Raw genomic sequence first — 21074 nt, 5'->3', positions numbered from 1 at the left:
CCTGCAAATTGGCGGGAACTCTCTTGCACCGAGGTTCTTCTGTGCAGCAAAAACCCTTGCTGTGCAAGAGGCTCTCATGTGGCAAGAAAATTCCATCGTGCCGAGGCACCAAAATCACTAGGTTGTGACATAATTAAGAGGATCAAAATACTCGGGTATCACAAAGAGCTGGAAGTTCACAGATGTTTTATCTGATGATGCCTAATGGGAATGGCTACTTTATTTCTTTATTGTTAACTGTAACACTGTGTGTGTGATGTTTCTTGTGTCTCAGCTGTAGGTGTACAGGATTTTTTTAAAACCGAGATGCAATTTTTTTGCCTGTTAGATGTTTGTGGGGCTAGGTTGCTAGTGAAGGAATGTTGCGTGTTGGGGCTTTTTTTTTTTTTTTTTTTTTTGAAGGGCCCCCCCCCCCCCCCCCCCAAGCATGACCCAGCTACTTATTCTGAGATTTGGGCTTCCTGGCATGATAGACTGGGGTGGGGGGGGCGAGGAGGGCAATCATTTCTCTTCTGACATAGTAAAGTGTTCTGCATTGCGCTATCACCATCCTTGCTGCTGGTGAACCTAAAACTAAGGGTGAAAATCCTCAAAGGCTGTAGTACATGGGAAGTCTGTGTATTGATTTATGCATTGGGTGACCATTAGGGTTATTATACGTCTGGGTTTTCCCAAACATGCCCTCTTTGGGGACATGGGGTCCTTCTATCTCCGTCCAGGTGGTTTTTGTAAATATCAACAACTGTCCGGGATTGATGCCAAGCAGAGCAAAAAGTTTTTCCTGGCACTTCCTGGTTTGCCCTAGCAAGCAGCTGCTTGGGGCTGGGGGGAACGAGGAGAGGGCAATTGGAGGTAGGGTGCATCCTGTGCTCCTGCATGTGCACATGCATATGGCTAGCACACAGCCAGGCTGGGTGGTGGAAACAGCTCAGGCAGGTAGATGCAGGTAAGTCTATGGGGACAGGGGTTGGAGGGCCATGACTGTCCAGGAGAGGGGTGGGTGTGTTGGAGGTGTGATACCTGCTGGCACTGGGGGACGCTGTCCAGGCACTGGGGCTGCAGCAGGGTGGGGGGCCCTTCAGGGGCAGCAGGGAGCTGTGAGACCAGACTGGTGGTACTGGGGCCAGTGCCTGGGCTTGCAGGGGAAGGTTGGCCAGGAGATGCTAGAGGGAGCAGTAGGCTGCGGGTCAGGAGTGAAGGTCACCAGCAGGGCTGGGGGGGGCTGTGGCTTGGGAGTGAGAGGTACCAAGGGGGAGCGGGGGACTATGGGTCAGGAGCACGGGGCACAGGCAGTGCCAGGGGGCTGTAAATCGGGAGTGAGGGGCATCAGCAGGGATGGGGGTGGGGGTGGGGCTGCACGTTGGGCCCTTACCCCTCTTCTTCCACCCCAACCAGGTGTCCTCTTTTTTGAAACTGGAAATATGGTAACCCTAGTGACCATATTTTTAAGGAAATCTGGGAGACTGCCCCCCTGCCCCCTGTCTGTGGGGCTGCTGCAGGCAGCGGCAGGGGCGCGGGACACGATCTGTTGGGGAGATGGAACCTGTCTGGCGCACTCTACCGCTCTGCTTCTCTGCCAGGCTGTGCCCCTGCGATTCTGGGACTTCTATTTCAATATTCACCAACCAACTAGGATAGGTCTATAAAATCCGGGACTGTCCTGGCCAAACTGGGACATGTGGTCACCCTATTTATAGAGGACTTGACTCAGCACTTAAACACCACAGTACCAATTTCAACAAATTTACTGTTTAGTACTCTTCCTTTTGTAGTTAACTCAGTTTTGGATTAATCTGCATAATGTTCAGATGATGTAGTAACTAATAGGATCTATATGTTGAGTTCACTTATTTAGAAAATCAGTAATTGGACTTTTGTCAATATAATGATGTTTCTTGTGCTTTTGCATAAGCAAGGTACTGTATCCTCTGCAGCCAGTGGAATCTGGCCTGCAAGAAACCAGAAATTTGAGGTACCTCCAAACAGAGGCTCATATATAATTAAATATAAGGATGAATGGTCCTGCCCCATTGCAGGTGGTTAGACTGGATGATCTCTCGAGGTTTCTTTTGTTTCTGTGCTTCTATAACATAATCACTATAAGATGTATTTTTTTCAATTTAAAAGCATATTTCTTCCCTAAAAGTGACTTCCCTTTACAAATTGCTTTGGGATTTCCTATTCTTTATTATTATTGATTTCAGCTTTCTGCACTAAGGTTATATGGAAGTGAAAAAAATATGATAGGTGTAAGAGGTAAGACTCATTCTGAAAATTTCTAGGCCACCAGTCCAGCAGAAGGTTTTCTTGTTTTGCTTTTTGTTGGGGGGGCAGGGAGCAGTTTGGTAGCCACAGGTTGGAATTACCCAGATGGGCTGGGACCTAGTCACCATCACCACTTTTCCCAGCTGTAGTGTGGCCAAAGCCCCCCAACTCCGCAGACTGGATCCATTGGCTCCACAAGCCATAGGTTGCTGATCGCTGGCCTAGGCTGATAGATTCTGCCATGCAGTGTGGTGGATCACTGAGCTGAGATATTGTAATCTCATGATGTAGTAAAAGAATAAACAGCTGTACTGTTTACAGGTTTTATGACAATACTGCTGTTTATTCTTTTACTGCAACAGTAAAGATGTCTCTTTTATTTACAGATAGGGAAACTGAAGCAGAAAGTGTCTTCTCCAAGATTGCAAAAGGAGTCATGGTTTTAGTTGGGTTTAGAATTTGGGAATTTCTGGCTTTCAGTGTGCTCAGACCATACCTTTCTCTCTCTTTATGACTTAGGGTTAAGTTGGCAAAATACTATACAATTACAGGAAAGCAAAATCACAGGAGCTAAAATTATTTAAGCTTCATCTGGATATTTTGGCAAGCAGAATGAATAATTTCACACTATACAGTCTTGTCACCAGGTTCATTTTCAGCAAAATGAAATGCCTACTAGCTGTGCTGGGAAGTCTCAAAGGGATTGTGTTATAGCAGTGATTTTTGAGAGCAGGGAAATCCTTCACTTAGGCTAAACTCCTCCAGAAACTATTTGAATGATTAGCGTGAATTACTAACCCTTGACCATTGTTCAAATGGTGCATGAATATTTCTGTGTTCAGAGGTATCCAGATATTTCCAAGCCAATGCAGCTCCCCTCCTAAGAGATGTCTTAAATCATTGAAGTTGAGAGCTGAAACTATTTCATACTATATATGGTATTTGCGCAAGTGGTAGAAATCTGAGTGTATTTATAACACTAGTTTGCTGCAGTAATGTAGATTGGGAACAAATGCTTGTTTGGATAATATCCAGCTCCTAGGACTGGTTTTACAATGGCATGGAAAATCTGTACAGTATATGGCTTGTAAAAGCAACAGTTAAATATCTAGTAGGGGCTTCTTTTTGAAAAGTTTACATTTAGTGAAATTGTGTATGCCTAGAAACATGTGCGAGTCATCTTATGTATAAGTTTAAAAAATGCTGTCTCTGAACTATTGAGATTTGTTCTTATTTTGACACACAAACACTTGGGAATTTCCAGTTTCACTTGTTTAGCAGGTGGTGGTTTTGTTGTGCAGAAGCAGTTATATCCTCTTTTGAGGCATACAGATTTCAAAGTACTACTGTAAGAATATTGTGACTCTACACTTGATAAAATTACATAGCACTGAAATGGACAAATTCAGTCATGAAATGAGCTGAGCTGCTTTGCATGCTGCCAATAAATGTTTGAATAAAAATAGTTGGTAAAAAAAAATGACACAAGTGTTTTTGGGTGTGTTGGTTTAACCATTTATGATTACAACAGCAGCTTCTTTTAACACACCCCATTTGCTAGGTCTTTATATTTCTACATGGATAACTGTTGTACATGGGGCCCATATGAGGTAATTATTTATTGGACTATGATTTCTCATAAGCTGGAATGTAAATGAATAATTTCTTCCTTCACTTTTCTGAAATTGCCAGTGGTTTGTTTTTTTTTTACTGTTGCAGGATGATCAGAAAGGAAGAGAAACCCTCATTTATCTCAGTAAAGAAGAAGTTAAAGAGAAGATTCAAAACTATAATTCATCCGTTACTGACAAACTGAAGATGACCTTGGTAAGATTCACATTGACCCTTATAGTTTATAATGATTATAGTTTTATAAAGATCAGCTGTATATCACTCCTTTATATAGTGCATTAGGAATCATTTTCTATCATTTTGCATAAGAAACTGTAACTTAATAAGCTTAACTAGTGTACTACAGAAAATGGATTTCTTTGCTCTGAAATATGTTTTAACTCTTTCATTTTTATTCGGTAAGGGAGATTTCAGCAGAAACTACAAACTTTTACATAATAGTACAAAAAGTTATATTCAAAACCAACTGTCAGTTGGTGCTGTAAACAGAATAAAAAAATGGGGTCTTGTACCCCATTTTGTCTCCAGTAAAGTGAGACTCTACCACTTAATTTTTTTATAAGACAATCTATCTGTAATTGTCCCTTAGAAAACTGTGTTGTTCTAACTGTCAAGTAGATGCAATTAATCAAAATACCACTCTGTTATTTCAGAGTTATTTTCTGGGGATTGCCTTTTTCAGGTTGGTGAGAATTACATAAAATTTTACATAATCTAGATTATAAAAAGCATGTTAATTCTGAACTTCCAAGACTTCTGCAGAACTTGAAGAATTCAATCTGAGCTTTCCCTTATTGGTACTAATAAAATCTGTTTACTTTGTCTAGTAAAATGTAACTATCTAAATTTTCAGATCATGTTATGTTCCACTGGATGTACAGTACATCCATATTTAAACATAATGTTGTATTCCAATTAATTGTATATGCAACCATGTCTACTGAACAGATTTTTGTTGGGTATCTTTAGGTGGTTTGGATTTCTAAGGTCATGTAATCTAAAACTCTCTAACTTGATTAACTTTTGACTTGTCTATTGTTGTTGGTATTAATCTAATCAACATGGAAAATGTCTTATTCAAAGAGCAAAAGCATTAAAGTACTTTCAAAAGAGCCTAAAATAGTTAGCACAAAAACAAATTAGTGTGTGAACTTGCAGCCTGTCTGCTCCTCTAACCTGTCATGTATTTGCTGTAAATGCAAGGTAACTCAGTCCACTTTCATTAAGGGGTAGGAGCATAGTTACCATGAAGTAATTAAACTAAGTTTTCACCTTAGCTTGCCTGACAGTAGGGTTAGTAGTACCTTGAGTTAAGACCCATTTCACAGTAGGGTGTGGATATTTAAATCTGCTTTGTCAACCACAACTGCGAGCGTTTTATAACCATGTGTGATGTTAATGTCTGTATTTGTGCAACATAGAGAATGTTTCATATACAGTAGATAGCCAAATGCGACTATGCACATCTGTATCGCTTACGAAGCTGCATTAAAAAAGACCACGTTAAGGCTGCATAGTCAAGAATTCAAAACTTAAGAAATGCCAAAGTTAAGGTTGCTTGAGTATTCTTAATCCAGTCCTCATGTACATATGTTTAATGAGTAACTATTCAATATTTATTTTTTCTCCTCTTTGTTCAGTATGGTACCCCATGCTGCTCTTAGTGCATGCTATCTTTATTCCCCTCCAAAGCTTTTCTAAGGACCTCTGTTATTGAGCACCTCACAATGGTGTTATGCAAATGTACTCTTAAATGTTTGAGGTGAATAGGTATTGTTTCCACTGTATAGATGGAGGAACTGAACTTGGAGTTTAAAGTCAAAAGTATCCCTTAACTTTGGGTGCCCAATTTGATGCTCTTGGCCTAAATTTTTCAGGGAATTTAGCATTTTATATATTCACTGTACTGCACGTAATCTTCAGCTGCAGCTTAGCACTTGTGCAAATTGGGTGATGCTGTATTAGGCAGCCACCCAGAAATAATGACGATACCCTTGGTAATCCCTGTGATAATCTGGATTTAGGTGATCTGCCAAGGATGACACAGGAAGTCTGGCAGAGTCCAACTCTCCAGGGCAGCTTTCAGCTGTCTTAACCATGAGACCCACCCTTTAATTCCCAAAGCCCTCTGCCTCACTCACTGCATACCTTTCAACTTCTGCAGCAAATGGGCAGGGACATGACAGGCAGCAGCCTGTTTCACTACATTACCCTAGCTTCATCCCTACAACAGCTCTGTCCTGGAATGTAAATGAAGGGGGAGTCTTGAAGACAAATAGTGTGTGATTGTTGCCATTAAGGACTGGCAAAATGCATATGCACACAAAAGCCAAATGAAGGTTGCGGAGGCAGCCATAATAATGGTATTTCTGATTTTGCACGCTTAACTTTGCAAGCTTAATGATGTTTGTTGAATGTATTTGATCAATTGTGATCTACCCCCCTCTCTCTAAAAACTCAATTTTTACCATGTGGCCAACATGGGTGATTAAGGCACCACCCATGACTTTTCTGAACCCAGCTCCATGGACCCTGGTGCTGCTGCTTGCAGCCTCCGCACTGCCTGGGGCTCTGTGGTGGGCAGTAGGGGCTTGCCCAGAGCCTGGATTGGCTGTAGCAGACAGCTGGGAGCTTGCAAGTGGCTGCTCTGGGGTCTGCGGAGCCCTGGCCCAACTCATTGCCAAGGCTCCACGGCCCCCACGGCAGCCGCTTGCAAGCTCTCTGGCTGGTGCGTGCACATCTTGGGGCAGATGGCAGGGGAGCCGTGAGGGGCCTGATGCTTCTCTGTCATCTGCTCCAAGGTGCATGTGCACCTGTTGCTGGCAACGAGCCAGGTCGAGGCTTCGTGGACCCTGATACAACTGCTTGCAGCCTCCTGGCTGTCTGCCATAGCCAGCCCAGGCTCTGGGCAGGCCCCTGCTGTTTGCCACAGATACTGGGCTGCTTGTAGCAGGCCGTGGGAAGGCTGCAAGCAGCTGCGCTGGGGTCTGGCTTGTTCCTGGTGGTGGGTGCATGTGTGTCTCTGGGCAGATGGTGGGGAAAGGGCTGAGGCTGCACTGCCACAACAAGGATTGAGCCCCTGCACGCCAACATCTTCCAAGTAGAGGTTGCAGATGTTTTTGGCCAACCCCTGGTTTTGCTAATCCAGGGGTGAGCAAAGTCTAGCCCACGGGCCAGATCCGTCCCACAGTGGACTCCATTTCCCAGCAGCCCCTGCCTGCATCACTGGGTTGGTTTCCATGGAGACCATGGCTAATCAGGGGCAGGGCTAATTGGGCTCCTTAGCCAATCACAGGTGTGCATGTGGGTGGGGGGGGGAGGGGGAGGGCACTGTGATAAGCCGTGAAAATCTCAGCTGTTCCCATGATCAGCCCATGAAGTCAGTTGCCTGCCTCCTCGATTTTTGGTAGGTCCCTAGTTATAGAAGAAGTGAAATAGATGTAGGGATATTTAAGAAGTGAACATATTTGTTTTTGTTGTTCTTGCTTATACATCATTTCATTTATACTTTTCTCAAAACTGTTGTGTAATTTTTTTAATTTTAATGTAAAAAAATAAATGCTGTACAAGCTCTTTGTACTTTGTCCTCTAAAATTTAAAGGCACTGCTGGATAGCTTTCATTTTTAAAACTACTTTGATGAAGTACCTCACAGCCATGGTTTATTGTCCACGAAGTTAAAGGTTTAATCTTCATAAGCAGTAACTGCGAGGTCACTGTCTGAATTTAAAATAATTTGCATGCTTCCTGACTAATATGAATGACAAATGTATTTTATATACCTACCAGAGTTTTCTTGCAAACTTTTTCTTATTTATCTCAGCTCGCCTCAGTGTGAGCCTGTGACAAAAATTAATTGTTGGTATTACAGCAACTTGATCCCTAATTTACAGACTGCTAAATTCTGACACTTTTTTTCATAAAATACATCATTTGATGCTATATAGAAACCACTCGGATTTAATTGTACTGGCAGAAACCGAAGTGGATTCTGTGGCAGCCATAGGGGAGTGGATTAGTGTGTGGATCTTTACAACCCTGTGGCTCTTAATATTGCACAGATTACAAGTATGTATTTTTAATGACTTTAGTAAGGCCATTGAAATCTATGCTCTTTTGCTAATGATGCTTTCATAAACAATGGGTCTCTCTTATTTTTTTAAGTGCTTGTGCTTGTCTTTCTGCTGCAGAACTCTAATGGGATTTACACTGGCTTCATCAAAGTTCAGATGGACCTATGCAGACCTATCACTGTACCGGCTTCCATGAATCCAGGAAAACATGCCCACAATAACAACGAGACTGCTTTTCACTTGTCTGAGGGCTACGTGAATACACTGCACATCAGCAGCACTAATACTGTTCGTGAAGTTATTGAGGCCTTGCTCAAAAAGTTTTTAGTGACTGACAATCCTGCCAAGTTTGCACTTTATAAACGCTGTCACAAAGAAGATCAAGGTATAATTTAGATTTCTTGCATTTTGATGGTGCAGTGGGCAGTGTGTTTGGGTTGGGAAATTGTACTGGGTAGTCATGATGTAAACAGGGAGGTAGAAGGCAGGAAGAGGAGAGGATGAAGATTTCTCTCTCCCCCCTCCCCCCCCAGTCCCTTCCCATGCAATTTCAGGTTACAGGTTCTTCTGTCTCATTCTGTGAGAAGTGTATTTTGTGTATGAGATGGAGATTGTGTAGAGTATAAAGGCAGAAGAGACTGCTGGGGATTGAATCTAACAGCATAGATATCACAGGCCATTCTTTCACTTTGACATCCTATGCAAAGGCTAAAGAAATAAGTTAGATTAAAGTATTTTGGCTCTCAGTAACTGAGCTCTGTGCCACAGGCAGATAGTGAAAGACATCAAGGTGTCCCCAGATGCTTGGGACCCCCCACCCTACAGTGGCAGGGAATTACGATGTGCACAGATGATACCATCAAGTGAACTACACTATAGGCTGTGAAGGAATGTGAAAAAACCCAAAGGCCCCTGCCAATTTGACCTAAGGGAAAATTCCTTTCTGACTTTCCATCTCGTGAATAGAAAGCCTGAGCATGTGAGCAAGATGCATACCAGCCATGCATCTGAAAGAAAAGGATTCTCTGTACTGCTGGAGAGCACTGCTCCAAGTCTTCTATCATCTAGTCTCCAGCCATAGCCAATCTCTGCCTCAGAGGATGACTGAGGAAAGAAACAGATTGCATCTAGCCTTCTGTACCTCCTTCCTCACCCTTAGTAGCGATCAGCTGAAACCCTAAAGTATATGATCAGACTGTGATTGTCTTAATATAGAGCTGCAAATGATGCAAGCAGGCTGAGGGCATGTCTTAATCTGACTTGGGGGAACAAAATGCTTTGTAGTCAGGTGGGATAATTTGGGGGGTATTTTTAGAGACAAAGTTAGGTAAACATTACTTGAGGAGTGAGAGCTTTTGGATTTTTTCCTCTGCAGAGCCATTCTAGTTCTGGTGATAAATAGAAAGTTGTTTTGGAACTTGAGAATAAGTAAAAAGAAGTCCTCATCCCATGTCAGTATAATTGCAAGTATGAGTTATAATGTAATGGGAGTGTTGAGCTTCCTTCATAGGTGATATGTGGGAAGGTGACCCATCTTCTGAGATGTTTCTATTTGGGAAGCTGCATCCTTTCAGTATCCACTGACAAATAGTTAAGGAGATGGAACAGTGATCTTGTATTCATAGAGTCTCACAGAAGTAGGGCTGGAAGGGACCTCCAGAGGTTATCTAATCCAACTACCTGCCTGAGACCAGAATCGGCCCTATCCAAGCCATCCCATACAATCAATACATAATCTAAATTCTACATAATACTACTGTCATCTCTGACACAACACAGACCTAACACCCTCACCTGCCACAAGTAAAGCAGGGGGAACCATGGCAGCCAATGTCCTCCTTCCATGAAATGTTGTCAATGTATGTTCAAGGGATCCCAGGTAGAGGGCTGTGCCTGCCCCCCTCCCCCCGCCTTGCTACGGAGGAAGGCAAAAACTCCCACAGTCCACACCAATCTATATGGTGATCAGTCTGACCCCAAGTGGATGGTCAAGACCTTCTAGCCAGAAACCCTCTGGTTTTGGTCCCAGCAGGAGCATTGGCACACCCCAGTCAAAGTCCCAAGCCTTGGCTCTAGGCAACACCCAGTGCCTCTGAGGGAGGCTTAAAACCACCCTGACACATGCAGTAGAAGTGGGGGAGAGGCGGGGGCACCCAGCAAAACCTAGAAGCGTGGGAAATACCCATAGTAGAACATAGGCATAGGTATGCAATCTATTTACGCAGTCTAATTGCTGACTGGTGTCTTCCCTGCCATTTTAGAAAATAGCTTTGAATAGGCCACTGAGGATATTGTAGAAATTACAAGTCAGATCCTAACTACCTTTTTGGGACAGCTGACTGAGAGTGCCCTTCCTTCTATGGCAGCATCCATTTCACTAGGCCCAAAACATATGGCTTCTGCTTCCTCCTGGCCCCACATATCTTGGCTGCCCAGTGGGCCTACTTCAAAAGGCAAACTGTAGAAGGCAGTACCTGACCTGCACTATTATTGTTGGGAGTATTTTACAGGAAAGAAGAGCTACAAGTTCAACCCTCTTTGTGTGAGGGGAGCCTGGAACCCAGATCTAATGTTCACTGGGCAGGTGTCTTGACTACTGAGCTAATGATGGTAGGGTTATCTTCTTTCCTTCCCCAGAATCCTGCTGTCTAACATCCATTAGTGATGGATTTTGCCCAACTAAAATTTTGGGACTTGCCCAGCCTTGTGTGTGTACCTAGATAGTTCTGCTTCCTTGTGAAGGCAGTGATGAAATTGCAAACTGTGTGGAAGTGTCAAGCTGCAGTTATGTGGCTAGGTATGTGCCACTTAAGTGTGTAAAGTGAAATAGGATTTAGCCCCCCCTATCTGGTAGAAACTCAGGGTATGCATGAAGCTGTTGATAATTGGTTGAGGTCCTTAAGACTTGCATAAGTTTTAATTAAGTTTGGGGAAACCACAGGCTATTGGATAGTCCTATCAACTTCAGTATTTTTAGCTGAATCATTAAAATAAATGTTCTCTACACATGAACAGGTATTTAGATGCTGTCACTTGCCGCTTATATTATGACTTGCTGTCCAGACAGTAAATATAAATATTCCCCAGTATCACCGAGCACATAGGTCCAAGAACAGTAGAGTAGTAAAGACAACAGGCAAATGGAATATGAGATGATTTCTTTGCCCAGTATCAAGAAGATTCTCTTGTACTGGACATACTGGATACTTTCATGTGCTGGTTACCCTGTGCACCCAAAGAATCTCACCTTACACTAAAATGCTGTTAAAATCTAGGAGTGAGTGAATCCTGGTGAGTGTCTGAAAGGTGTAAAAATTTGATTCTCAAGTGACATGTTCAATCTGTCAACCTTTTCATGCAACTTGGAATCCTGTTGCTTCAATTGACAGCGGCAGCAGCCAGCTGATATGTAACACTCCTGGCCAGCAGTCATTTCATCTATACAGGCAATTTTGTCACGTAGACTGGAGGGGGTGAGAGAACCCCATTGAATGAAGTCCTTTCCTAAAAAAAAAAAAGTGTAGCTGCAAGAATTTGACCTGAAATGCAGAATAACAGAAGCTGTAGTTTTCCATCCTGTAAGAGCAGCCCTCCTGCTGGCATAGAGAGAATGCTTTTGCTTCCCGGCCACACAGATGTGCCACGCATCAAGTCTTTGGGATTGGTGGGGAATTAGGTGCAGCCACATTATGCCATGGACTGCCCTGCATAGTCAGGTGACATGGGAACAAGTCTATAAAATACAAGCTACTTTTTTTCTGTGCCACTGTTGCTCTGTAGTTTAGATGTGGGCATTTCCAAAGTGAGGTTTCTGTGCTTGATGCCCCATCTCAAATTCACTTCATAGCATATTTTAGGAAAGTGGCAGATAGGCAGTGAAGTATGGAAACTGTTTATTTAGACTGATGGATCTTCCTGTACGTTGCTGAGGTTCTTCTTTCTTTTGTACATACATTCAGATGCGTTTCCATTTTGGCTAAGAGCCACATCACTCATGTTTTGAGTGGCAATTGCTGCCCAGTGTGTTCTGCTCAAGCCCTTCCAGAACTGTTCTTTCACTAGAAACATCCCAAGCAGCACAAAAGTTCTGTGGCAACAAATGTATGTTGTCTTAATCCCGAGTAAGGTTCCTGTTTCAGAAATAAAAGATTAAGTATTAACAATTTCCCTTTGCAGTGTATATGTGCAAACTGTCAGACAGAGAACATCCCCTCTATCTACGTTTGGTGGCAGGCCCCAGAACAGAAATGCTCAGTTTTGTTCTGCGTGAGCATGAAACTGGAGAGGTTATGGTAAGTCTCATTTATGGGATTTTTGTGTAACTGTTTCTGTGATGATCCATTTCAGTGGCAGCATCTACACGAGACACGTACTGCGCAGTAGCTCATTACTACTGTACAGTAGCGTCACTGGGCATAAATTGTGATGTGATGCTACTGTGCAGTAGTAATGAGCTACTGCACAGTAAGTGTCACTAGGTAACTGTGCTGGGATGCTACTGTGCAGTAATTCCAGTTATTGCGCAGTCATTTAGTATTTGGTTATGCGAGTAGTAAATGACTGCGCAGTAACAACTGCATAGTGAGCGTCTCTAGTAGACGTGCCCAGTATTTACATAACTGTGTCCCTAATAGTGAATATACTTAGGGTGACCTTATGTCCCGGTTTAGCCAGGACAGTCCCAGATTTCAGAGGCTGGTCCAAGCTGGGTGTTGGGGATTGTAATGGGTGTCCCAGAAACACAGGGGTATGGGGCATAGTCTGGTCTGGAGTCAAAGCGGCATAGAGCACCTTGCAGGCAGGCAGACAGGTGCCACTGCCTGCCTGGTACGCAGCCCTGCCCCTGCCAACTTGTGAGAACTCCACAGTAAATGTCTTGTGTAGACATGCCCTGAATGTTTAAAGTTAAATACATTAATAGTGTTTAACTTAAACCCAATGAAACTGCAGTCACATGAACTATCCTTCTGCATCCTGGGCCATTGCTTAAATTAGGAAAAGTTGCATGTGGTTGGAGGCTCTGCATTTCTTGTTGCTGTTGGTTTGCATTGTATCGTAGTATCATAGTGGTTAGGGTCGGAAGAGACCTAAACAGATCATCAGGTCCAGCCCCCTGCCTCAGGCAGGAATGGGTGCCGGGGTCATATCACCCCAGCCAAATATCTGTCCAGCCTTCTCTTGAAGACCCCCAAGGTAGGAGAGAGTACCACCTCACTACAACTTGATGACTACAGCTTGACAGTATTCTTATTAATCCAGTTCTTCAGGCTACTTCAGCACCAACAAGTGTGGAATCTTTCGTGCCTCAGTGTGGTAAAAGGATTTGGAGAGAAGTCCAAAGTCTAATTAGGTGGCCCATATTAAGAGTAATATTATTAAGTCTTAGCTGGTTTTAAAGGGGAAAATTCTTTGGAAGAACTGTCAATTCAGCATTTAAAGTTTTAAAAACTTAATGTACAGACAACATTAACTGTCACCTTGTATCACATAGTTCATAGCATACATTCTGATAAACACCAGTAGAAACTGATGTATCTGCATGTGGCCAGCTTAGAAAGTAAACCATCCTATGGACACATCAAGTGCTAATTATATTAAAACACTGGAGGATAGTATAACAAAATGTATGCAGGCAAAATTACTTAGTACCATCTTTCATTCCATCTTTGTTAGAAGCAGGGGGTCACCATCCATTTAAAATTCAGGAAGTTTTTTTTAACTTGCAATTTTTACAGGTAATGCCTGACTGTTTTGTAAAACAGCACCAACAGAAGTGTTTTCCTCGTATTCTGCTTTAAGCTGTGGTTTTGCAAGTTTGTGTAGCTAGATTCACCTTTGGCCCTCACAGAACAGAGAAGAGAAACTTTAAAAAAAATGAAACAAACCATGAGATTTGATTAAAAAGTCCTTAGTTTAGTATGTGATGTTGTTTTCCTTTTCCTTCTTGAAACTAACTGGATTTCGAGTTGGTGTCCGTTTTAAAATATTGTGTGAATAAATAATGTGCTTGTTTCCTGTTTCTACATTAGTCTCGCTCTCTTTTTTTCCATCTCTCCCATAGTGGGAAGCCTTTAGCCTTCCTGAACTGCAAAACTTTTTACGTATACTGGACAAAGAGGAAGATGAACAACTACAAATCTTAAAGAGGCGTTACGCAGCTTACAGAGACAAACTTGAAGCAGCCCTTGGTGGTGTGTGGAAACCAGGTTAAAGTGGGGCCACAGGATACTCAGGAAAAATGCACGCTACCTGATGTTATGTAGCATGCCAAACCAAATGTACAAAACTGCAGAAAAGAATAGTTTTCTTTATTCAGAAGACTGTTCTGTGATGCCAGGGTACCTGAACTTTACTATAGACTTTGTCCCATAAGTCAGGTCACTTAGCATCTTGCACTCACAAGTTAGGGATACTGCATGTTTGTACATCAATTTGCAGCCCTCTGCTGCACCTAGAGGGCTTTCCAGGTTTCTTTGGTGCAAGCTGTGAATCTGTAAGACAAGTCTGTTTTCTAGGAGGCTATGAAATAAGATTTTTTTAAACATTTTTTTAATTCTTTGCTTTAATGCTAGTGAAAGCTTTAAAAGTAAGGGTGTGCAAATTGATCACTAAAAGTTATGAAGCAGCTTAGCTGTCTGAACAAGAATTAGACTAGGGCACTGTTTGAGATTTTAAAATTGATTTGCACTACCTTTTCTGTTTTCAACTATTTTTACTGTATAATTTGTGAGAAAACAGTGATAGATGGAATGGACACAAAACCTTGAGGTTTTGCGGCATTTGCAGATCTTAAAGTCCTTTTTCTGAAGAACGTAAAGAGCAAGTTGAAAAGCAGGTAAGAGTTGAGAGGTTGTAACAGCTGGTAAGGAAGAATTAATATAAAGTGAAATACAAATATTATTGAAAAGAAGATGGAAATGCTTTTGGTAGTGTATAGTTGTACAAGAAGAGGGTTTTAGGATGTTGTGCTATTGTGAATAAGTTTTTAGAATTGAGCACATTCACACTGGAAAAGAAATAAGTATAATTAACACCCAGAAGGAAGGAAGCCAAATATTAGTGGAAATTGAGCTGTATATATAAGCACAGTTATTAGAGAAACTAAATGTGTGAAGGTATGTGTGGTTTAATACATGCAGCAAATGTAGTAAGACCTGTTTTTTGGATTTTGGAATGGCGGGTAGTGAGGATATCTTAGTTTTTATGGAAGCTGCATATCCAGCAAGCTGGTCACGGAATGTTTTAGGGTTAGAAATACAGCTGCATGTGCATTGGTTAAACTGTAAATTGGATTTTTCAGCTGAGGACATCCACTTTCAGGACAGTTTCAAATTATTGTATCTGAAAGTCAAGCACAGCCTCTGCTTATCTGTTAATTAAACTGTCAGTCAGACAAAAATGGAATTTCTAATTTGTATTTTCAAGATGTCAGAGAATTATATATCAGTATATCGGTTATGTTAGTCATTCTGGCTTGGTAATTTGACAGTTTTAATTTTTCAAGTTATTAAATGATCCAACAGTTAATTACCAAATTCTGTACACTGCTGATTTACTTGATTTTTAAAGTAAGAAAAATGTAGCAAGAGAATTTTGTACTTTACCGTAAATGTAATTGTTATACTTTCAGAAATATTTATCTAAAGCACATTAAAAAAACCCCCAAAGAAATAGGTGTGCAATAAAAGCATGAAGCAGAGTTGAATAACTGATAGGATTTAGTTATAACCACGTGGTGGGGAAAACTAATGAGTTAAAGAGGTAAGAGATAGAAAATAGTGCAAAGATTCAAGAACATCATTAGCATCTCTCTTTATTCTAAAGAGTTTGTGAATTCCCAAGGAATATTTAACACTTCAGTGACACCTAATGGATGCTTGGTAAAACTCCAAGATGCTTCTGTTCTGTACCTTAATTTGACACATTTGTGCCTTTTTCTTCATTTAGTAGTGGGCATCTTTTTTGACAAATCTTAAGAACTATTTTGAGTATTTGCAAACTTACCAAGATAACAGTTGTTTTAATGTGTTATGAGAAATTAAAAGTAGGACTTAACTATAAAAATATATATGACATATTTTGTGGGGGGTTTTAATTTCACATGTAACGTTGTAGTGCATGTGTGAATTTGATAACATTATCATCAAAGTGAGACACTTTATTATAATGGTTCAGGGAGTGAAGTGATTTTACATTTTTCCTAGAAATATTTTTTAATGAATACTAAAGCGATTTGATGGGTATTTAGTTAACATCTACTATATTTTTGTAGTGTAACCCATAACAATGTAATCTTTACATAATAGCTGTTAACACTGAACCATTTGTTGCTCAGATTTAAACACTGAGTGGAAAAAGTTTATAGATATGTGAATTTTATTTTTACTTGAACTAAATTATCATTCTTTAAAGTGTGAATCTTACTTTAGCCAAAAACCTCAATTGGTATTTTATGCACTACAAGTTTTGATTTGGAAAAAGAAAATCTTAATGTATTTTAATTTTGTCTTAGTCCACAGTTAATTGTTGCAAGACTGTTTGTTTGTTTTTTTGCCTTTTTTTAACACACTGGTGATTACAGCAGCTTTAATTTAAAATAAATGGTCAAATCTGGCTCAAACTTTATTCTTTATAATGTTAGTATCAAATTAATGTTAAAGCTTTGTTGCAGAATTGTCTTCTATTCATTATGTGATGGTACCAGAATGATGATTAAATGACATGTGTGCAAAGCCAGGAAATGTTTTAAAATGTCTTTAAAAAATGAATACTATTTATAATTTTGATAAGTTTAGCTTTATTTTTATAGGGAAGATTTTTATTCCCTTTAAAGTTGTTAGCAAAATAGCAAGTGATGTTTCCATTATTAAAGTTGAAGTTGGAGTACTTTGCTGTGTGTAGTACTTTATTTCCCTTGCTGATAAATCCCTCCAGACCAGGTGACTTAAGTGTTTATCTCAGTAAGTGTGACATATCACTGTTGGAGAGCAATGCCTACAAAATACTTCACTGTTTTCATATGATAGAAGTACATTAACCTGCCTCCTTCCAGATACTGTACAGAAACAGTTATCAAACTGTCTTCTGTATCATTTCACATTTTGCCATCTCTGCCTAATAATGGACCTACACCATTGCTAGGATTCTTTTTGTTCCTCTTATACTTAAAGCACTTTTCCTTCTTGTCGTTAGCCCTGGCAGCCCTAGATTTTTCCCTGATGTCTTTTTGTTTCCTTTTTCAGTCTCCCTGGGCAGATCCAGGATTTGTAAAGGTGGTTCGGGAGTAGTAATCAGTGCTGCAGGAGTGGCTGCACACGCAGCATCTTTATCCCTCCCCTCCCCTCCCCTCCCTGCCACCCGGTTGAGCAGACCACACTGCCACTGGAACAGCAGCTGGGGACTATTAAGTCCTGGAAGCAGATAAGAATTCTGCCCCCTTGCATGCCCTCCTTTCCTCTTCATGCTGAGCAGCACATCCCCTACCCTACCCACCACTGCTGCTGTTCCCAGCTAACCTGGGGTGGGGGGAGCTCCAGAGCTGCTCCCACCCTAATTAAGTAAGTCTGCACAGAGGCTGAAATCGCTTGGAGATAGCAGCAGGGGGTGGGTTTCTTCTCCCTGAGCCTGCTTCATAGGAGATAAGGCAGGGAGGATAAACCTGCTTGCTGCAGCTATACCTGGTTCAGCCCAGCTCCTTGCAGCCTGGCTGGAGTGGGGCAGGAGCAGCTTTGGAGCTTGCCCTGCTCCCCAAGTCAGCTGAGGACTGCAATAGTAGTGGTCAAGGGAAGAAGATAGTGGGGAGGGAACAGCAGTAACAGTGGTCAAGGGAAGACAATAGCAGGGGGCAGGGGATATTAAGTCCCCACTGCTGCTTCTGCCACATGGTCCTAAAAGCAGGTACAACCATGCCACTGTACCCTCTCTGGATTCACCCTTAATCTTCTGTTTCATTAAATCTATATTGATTTTACTATCCTTTCTCTGATGGCCAAAGTTATATTTTGATTGCCAAAATACATTTTTCCACAGTCTAAAGAACTCCTTAATTGTCAACCAGAATGTTCTACATAAATTTATTTATCTTTCTTGTCTTTGGACAATGCTTCAAAAGTTTTAATATTCCATGCTGAATGTAATAAAATCATGGTCACTGGTGCCTAGGCAACTACCAACTTCCAAGTCAAGGAATAATTAATGCCTATCTGTCATAACCCAGCCTTTTTACATTGGGTTGCAATATTTTTTGTGTCACAAAAAGAAACTCTAATTTACCACATGGTGATAGGACTTCCAGCGTATGTTCCAACTGAAGTCCTCTATAACACCATTTTTCTTGTGCACCTGTAGAGGTGGTTAGAGTAATTGATAATTCAAAACGGAGCCTTTTTAGGTTGGGCACTGCTGTACATGCCTTTAAAATCCTGTGGTTCTTTCTTTGACTGCTCTGAAACTCAGAGCCATAGTGTTGTTTTTAATACAGAGCATGCTTCTTCCCATACAGATGCGCTACCATTTCTTCTACTTGACTTCAAGCTAATGTGACTAATGCATTTCTCTCTCTCTCTGCCTTCTAACCAGAATTTTTTGACATTTAAATCATAAAGCTTCAGTATCAGCAATTGTATATATCTTTTTCTTTTTTTTAATCTGGTCAATTAAAACTTTAAGTTCCTCATGCTTATTAGTCCACTAGCATTAATATATAAACAATGGAAAATTTTATTTTGGTTTTTAGGTCAGATGCCTAGTAGAATTTTCAAAAATCTATCTGTATCTTTATTTGTCCAGATACCTTTTGAAAATCTGGCATCGGGTCCTTCAAGGTGTTGCAGTTTAAAGCATCGTCTTCCACTTGTTTCCCTGCTCTCAAAACTAGAGATTAAAAGGAAAAAACAAGTTTTCTTTTTCAACTACCAATTGAATTTTTTGAACCCCGTGTCTTTCATTTGGACTAGTTTAATTTTTTTTCTTTCTGCACAAGCCAGACAAAATGAAACTCAAATTTAGTTATGGTAAGAAGTTTCTTATACAACAAACTAAAGTACTGACACTTGCAAAAATGCATTCACTCCATTGTAAAGACTAAAGTTAACACAGCATGTACTGTTGTGACAAATATAATGCTTAATTTGATCCCTAAAATTAAAGCTGTCTTCCCCCTACCGCCATTCTATGGATAATTATAATTTTAATTCTCTAAAATTTTAGAGTGACTAAGGCGGCATACTATTTAAATTGTGTCAGTAAACTATAGGCTTGAACACAGGCAGTCAATTACAATTTAAATACCTATTTTTAACTTAAATATGCTTTTATACTAGTATCCTCTGATGCACTCGCACAGGGCGGGTCTACATGAGACATTTAATGCATAGTTGACTAATTTAGCTGTGCAGTAAATGTCTTGGCACATGCACTCCCATTAGGCTGGAGTAAATTAATCTACTCTGCAGCAGGATAGTACTGTAAATACTGTAAATATCCTGCTGCGGAGTAAAAAACTACAGCAATGCACATGTAGACAGTGGAGGGACTGGCTGGGGCATTAGGGTACTTTAGTGCAGGAGCTGCCTGCCAGCTAGCCCCACACTGAAGCTCATGCCCCAGTTAGCCCCTCTGCAGCATGTTGAGCAGCCCTGGGCTGGCAAGCTGACCCTTAGGCCCCCTACTGGGGCTGTTCAACCCAGCTCCATGTGCTTGCATGAATAAACTGCAGAAATAATTGCTCTGGAATTGATTGCTCCTGGGCTCATGTTGAAACGGCATGCCTGGGAGGAGTAAACTGAAGCAACAATCCCTGGAGCTTATTCAGGTGTAGTAATGTTACGTGTATATGTGCCCACTGTGTTCTGGTTTACCCTAGTGCCTCTTGTTTCATTTAGTACTTTTTTCCATGTAAAACAGTGCATAATGCCATGCTCAAGAAGAAATAAGATTTGAAGGTTTTCTTGAGAGAGAGAGAGAGTCCTTACAATTTAAACTAACCGGTTTTTGCAATACAAGACTTAGTCTTCTAGGCTGGTGTTCCTCAACCTGTGGGTCATGGCCCAAAAGTGGGCCACAAGAATATATGAAAGGATCGTGAACAAACTTTCAAAATGGATCGACAAACTTTAAAAATAGATTCTCCTTTAAAGGAGAAAAACGTGGAAACTGTGGTTTTCCCCTTGTGGGCTGGCAGAGCTCCAGCCTGCACTGGGTTGGGAGCAAGGGACACTGGATCAGGACTGGCCATTAACGTTTACAAATGGGTCCTGGTACAAAAACGTTGGGAACCACTGTTCACTGTTCTAACCACACCTTGGTTATGATCCATAGGAAGACAGAGGTGCAAACATTTAGCTACAGCTGTACAAAAATATTTATGCTAAAAGATTGGTGGTTTTGTTTACTGTAGAGGCTGAGTAAATTCAAAGTGCATTCATTAAAAATAGTCTGAAACTCATAGGCAGTGAATATTCAGACCAAGGATGTTGGTGTGGGGGGACATGGGGAGCAGCTGGATGACGGAAATAAAAGGCAAGGAAGGGAGTGGCAGGGATGGCAAAGGAGATTGGACATCTACAGAAATTATGAAAGAGGCAGTAAACCAGACGTCTGGGCCATGGCACCTTGTCTAGTTGGGGAAATATTTTGGTTAGGCAGAAATATATAACCCAATACCCACATACCCCATGTTCCCTTGGAATAGGACAGTGCTTTTCAGGGTAGCTCAGGGCAACCTGGAAAGGGGCAGGTAAAGCAGTGTTAGTCTAGTCAGGCAGAAGGCAGGGGAGAGATGCACCTGACTGCCTGAATCGCCACCTGTTAGTGAGCTGTGGCTCATGGAAACTGATGCAGCCGCTCTGACGCAGTCGGTCTCTTCCCTGCTTTTGGCCCAGGAGGGACTTGCACATCTTGGGAGAAGCTGCACTCATCTCAAGCAAGTGGTTGGTTTGCCTCAGCTTGCCAGCATGTTGCCGGGGCATGTTCCTGCTTGGACCAGACAAAGCTGCCAAGTCCAGGCGGGGCTTTTGCCGCTGTCTTTTGAGTGCCATTCCCAAGCGAACCCCAAAAGATGGCATCTGCTGCCCAGCTGCCCTGAGATGTCAGTGCCCAGGGACTG

General features: G+C 41.5%; 1 protein-coding gene across 3 annotated transcripts in view; it reads left to right on the top strand.

Annotated features, from left to right (window-relative positions):
• RASSF3 (Ras association domain family member 3) overlaps positions 1 to 16874 on the top strand; it is a 44998-nt gene extending 28124 nt beyond the window's left edge. For 2 of the 3 annotated variants that reach the window (XM_025202816.1, XM_006022480.3), the window contains exons 2-5: positions 3985 to 4092; positions 8087 to 8354; positions 12146 to 12261; positions 14031 to 16874. In XM_025202816.1, coding sequence (XP_025058601.1) covers positions 3985 to 4092; positions 8087 to 8354; positions 12146 to 12261; positions 14031 to 14180 — 642 coding nt within the window. In that variant the 3' untranslated portion in view covers positions 14181 to 16874. Of the gene's footprint in view, positions 1 to 3827; positions 3876 to 3984; positions 4093 to 8086; positions 8355 to 12145; positions 12262 to 14030 lie in introns of those variants that run through there. The other variant, XM_025202815.1, reaches the window with a different exon arrangement.
• Positions 16875 to 21074: the final 4200 nt, after the last annotated feature.

This window comes from Alligator sinensis, unplaced genomic scaffold (assembly GCF_000455745.1).
Source record: "Alligator sinensis unplaced genomic scaffold, ASM45574v1 scaffold65_1, whole genome shotgun sequence".
Lineage (NCBI taxonomy): Eukaryota > Metazoa > Chordata > Crocodylia > Alligatoridae > Alligator > Alligator sinensis.
The sequence above is the reverse complement of the archived record's forward strand: the minus strand, read 5'-3'. Positions and strand labels throughout refer to the sequence as shown.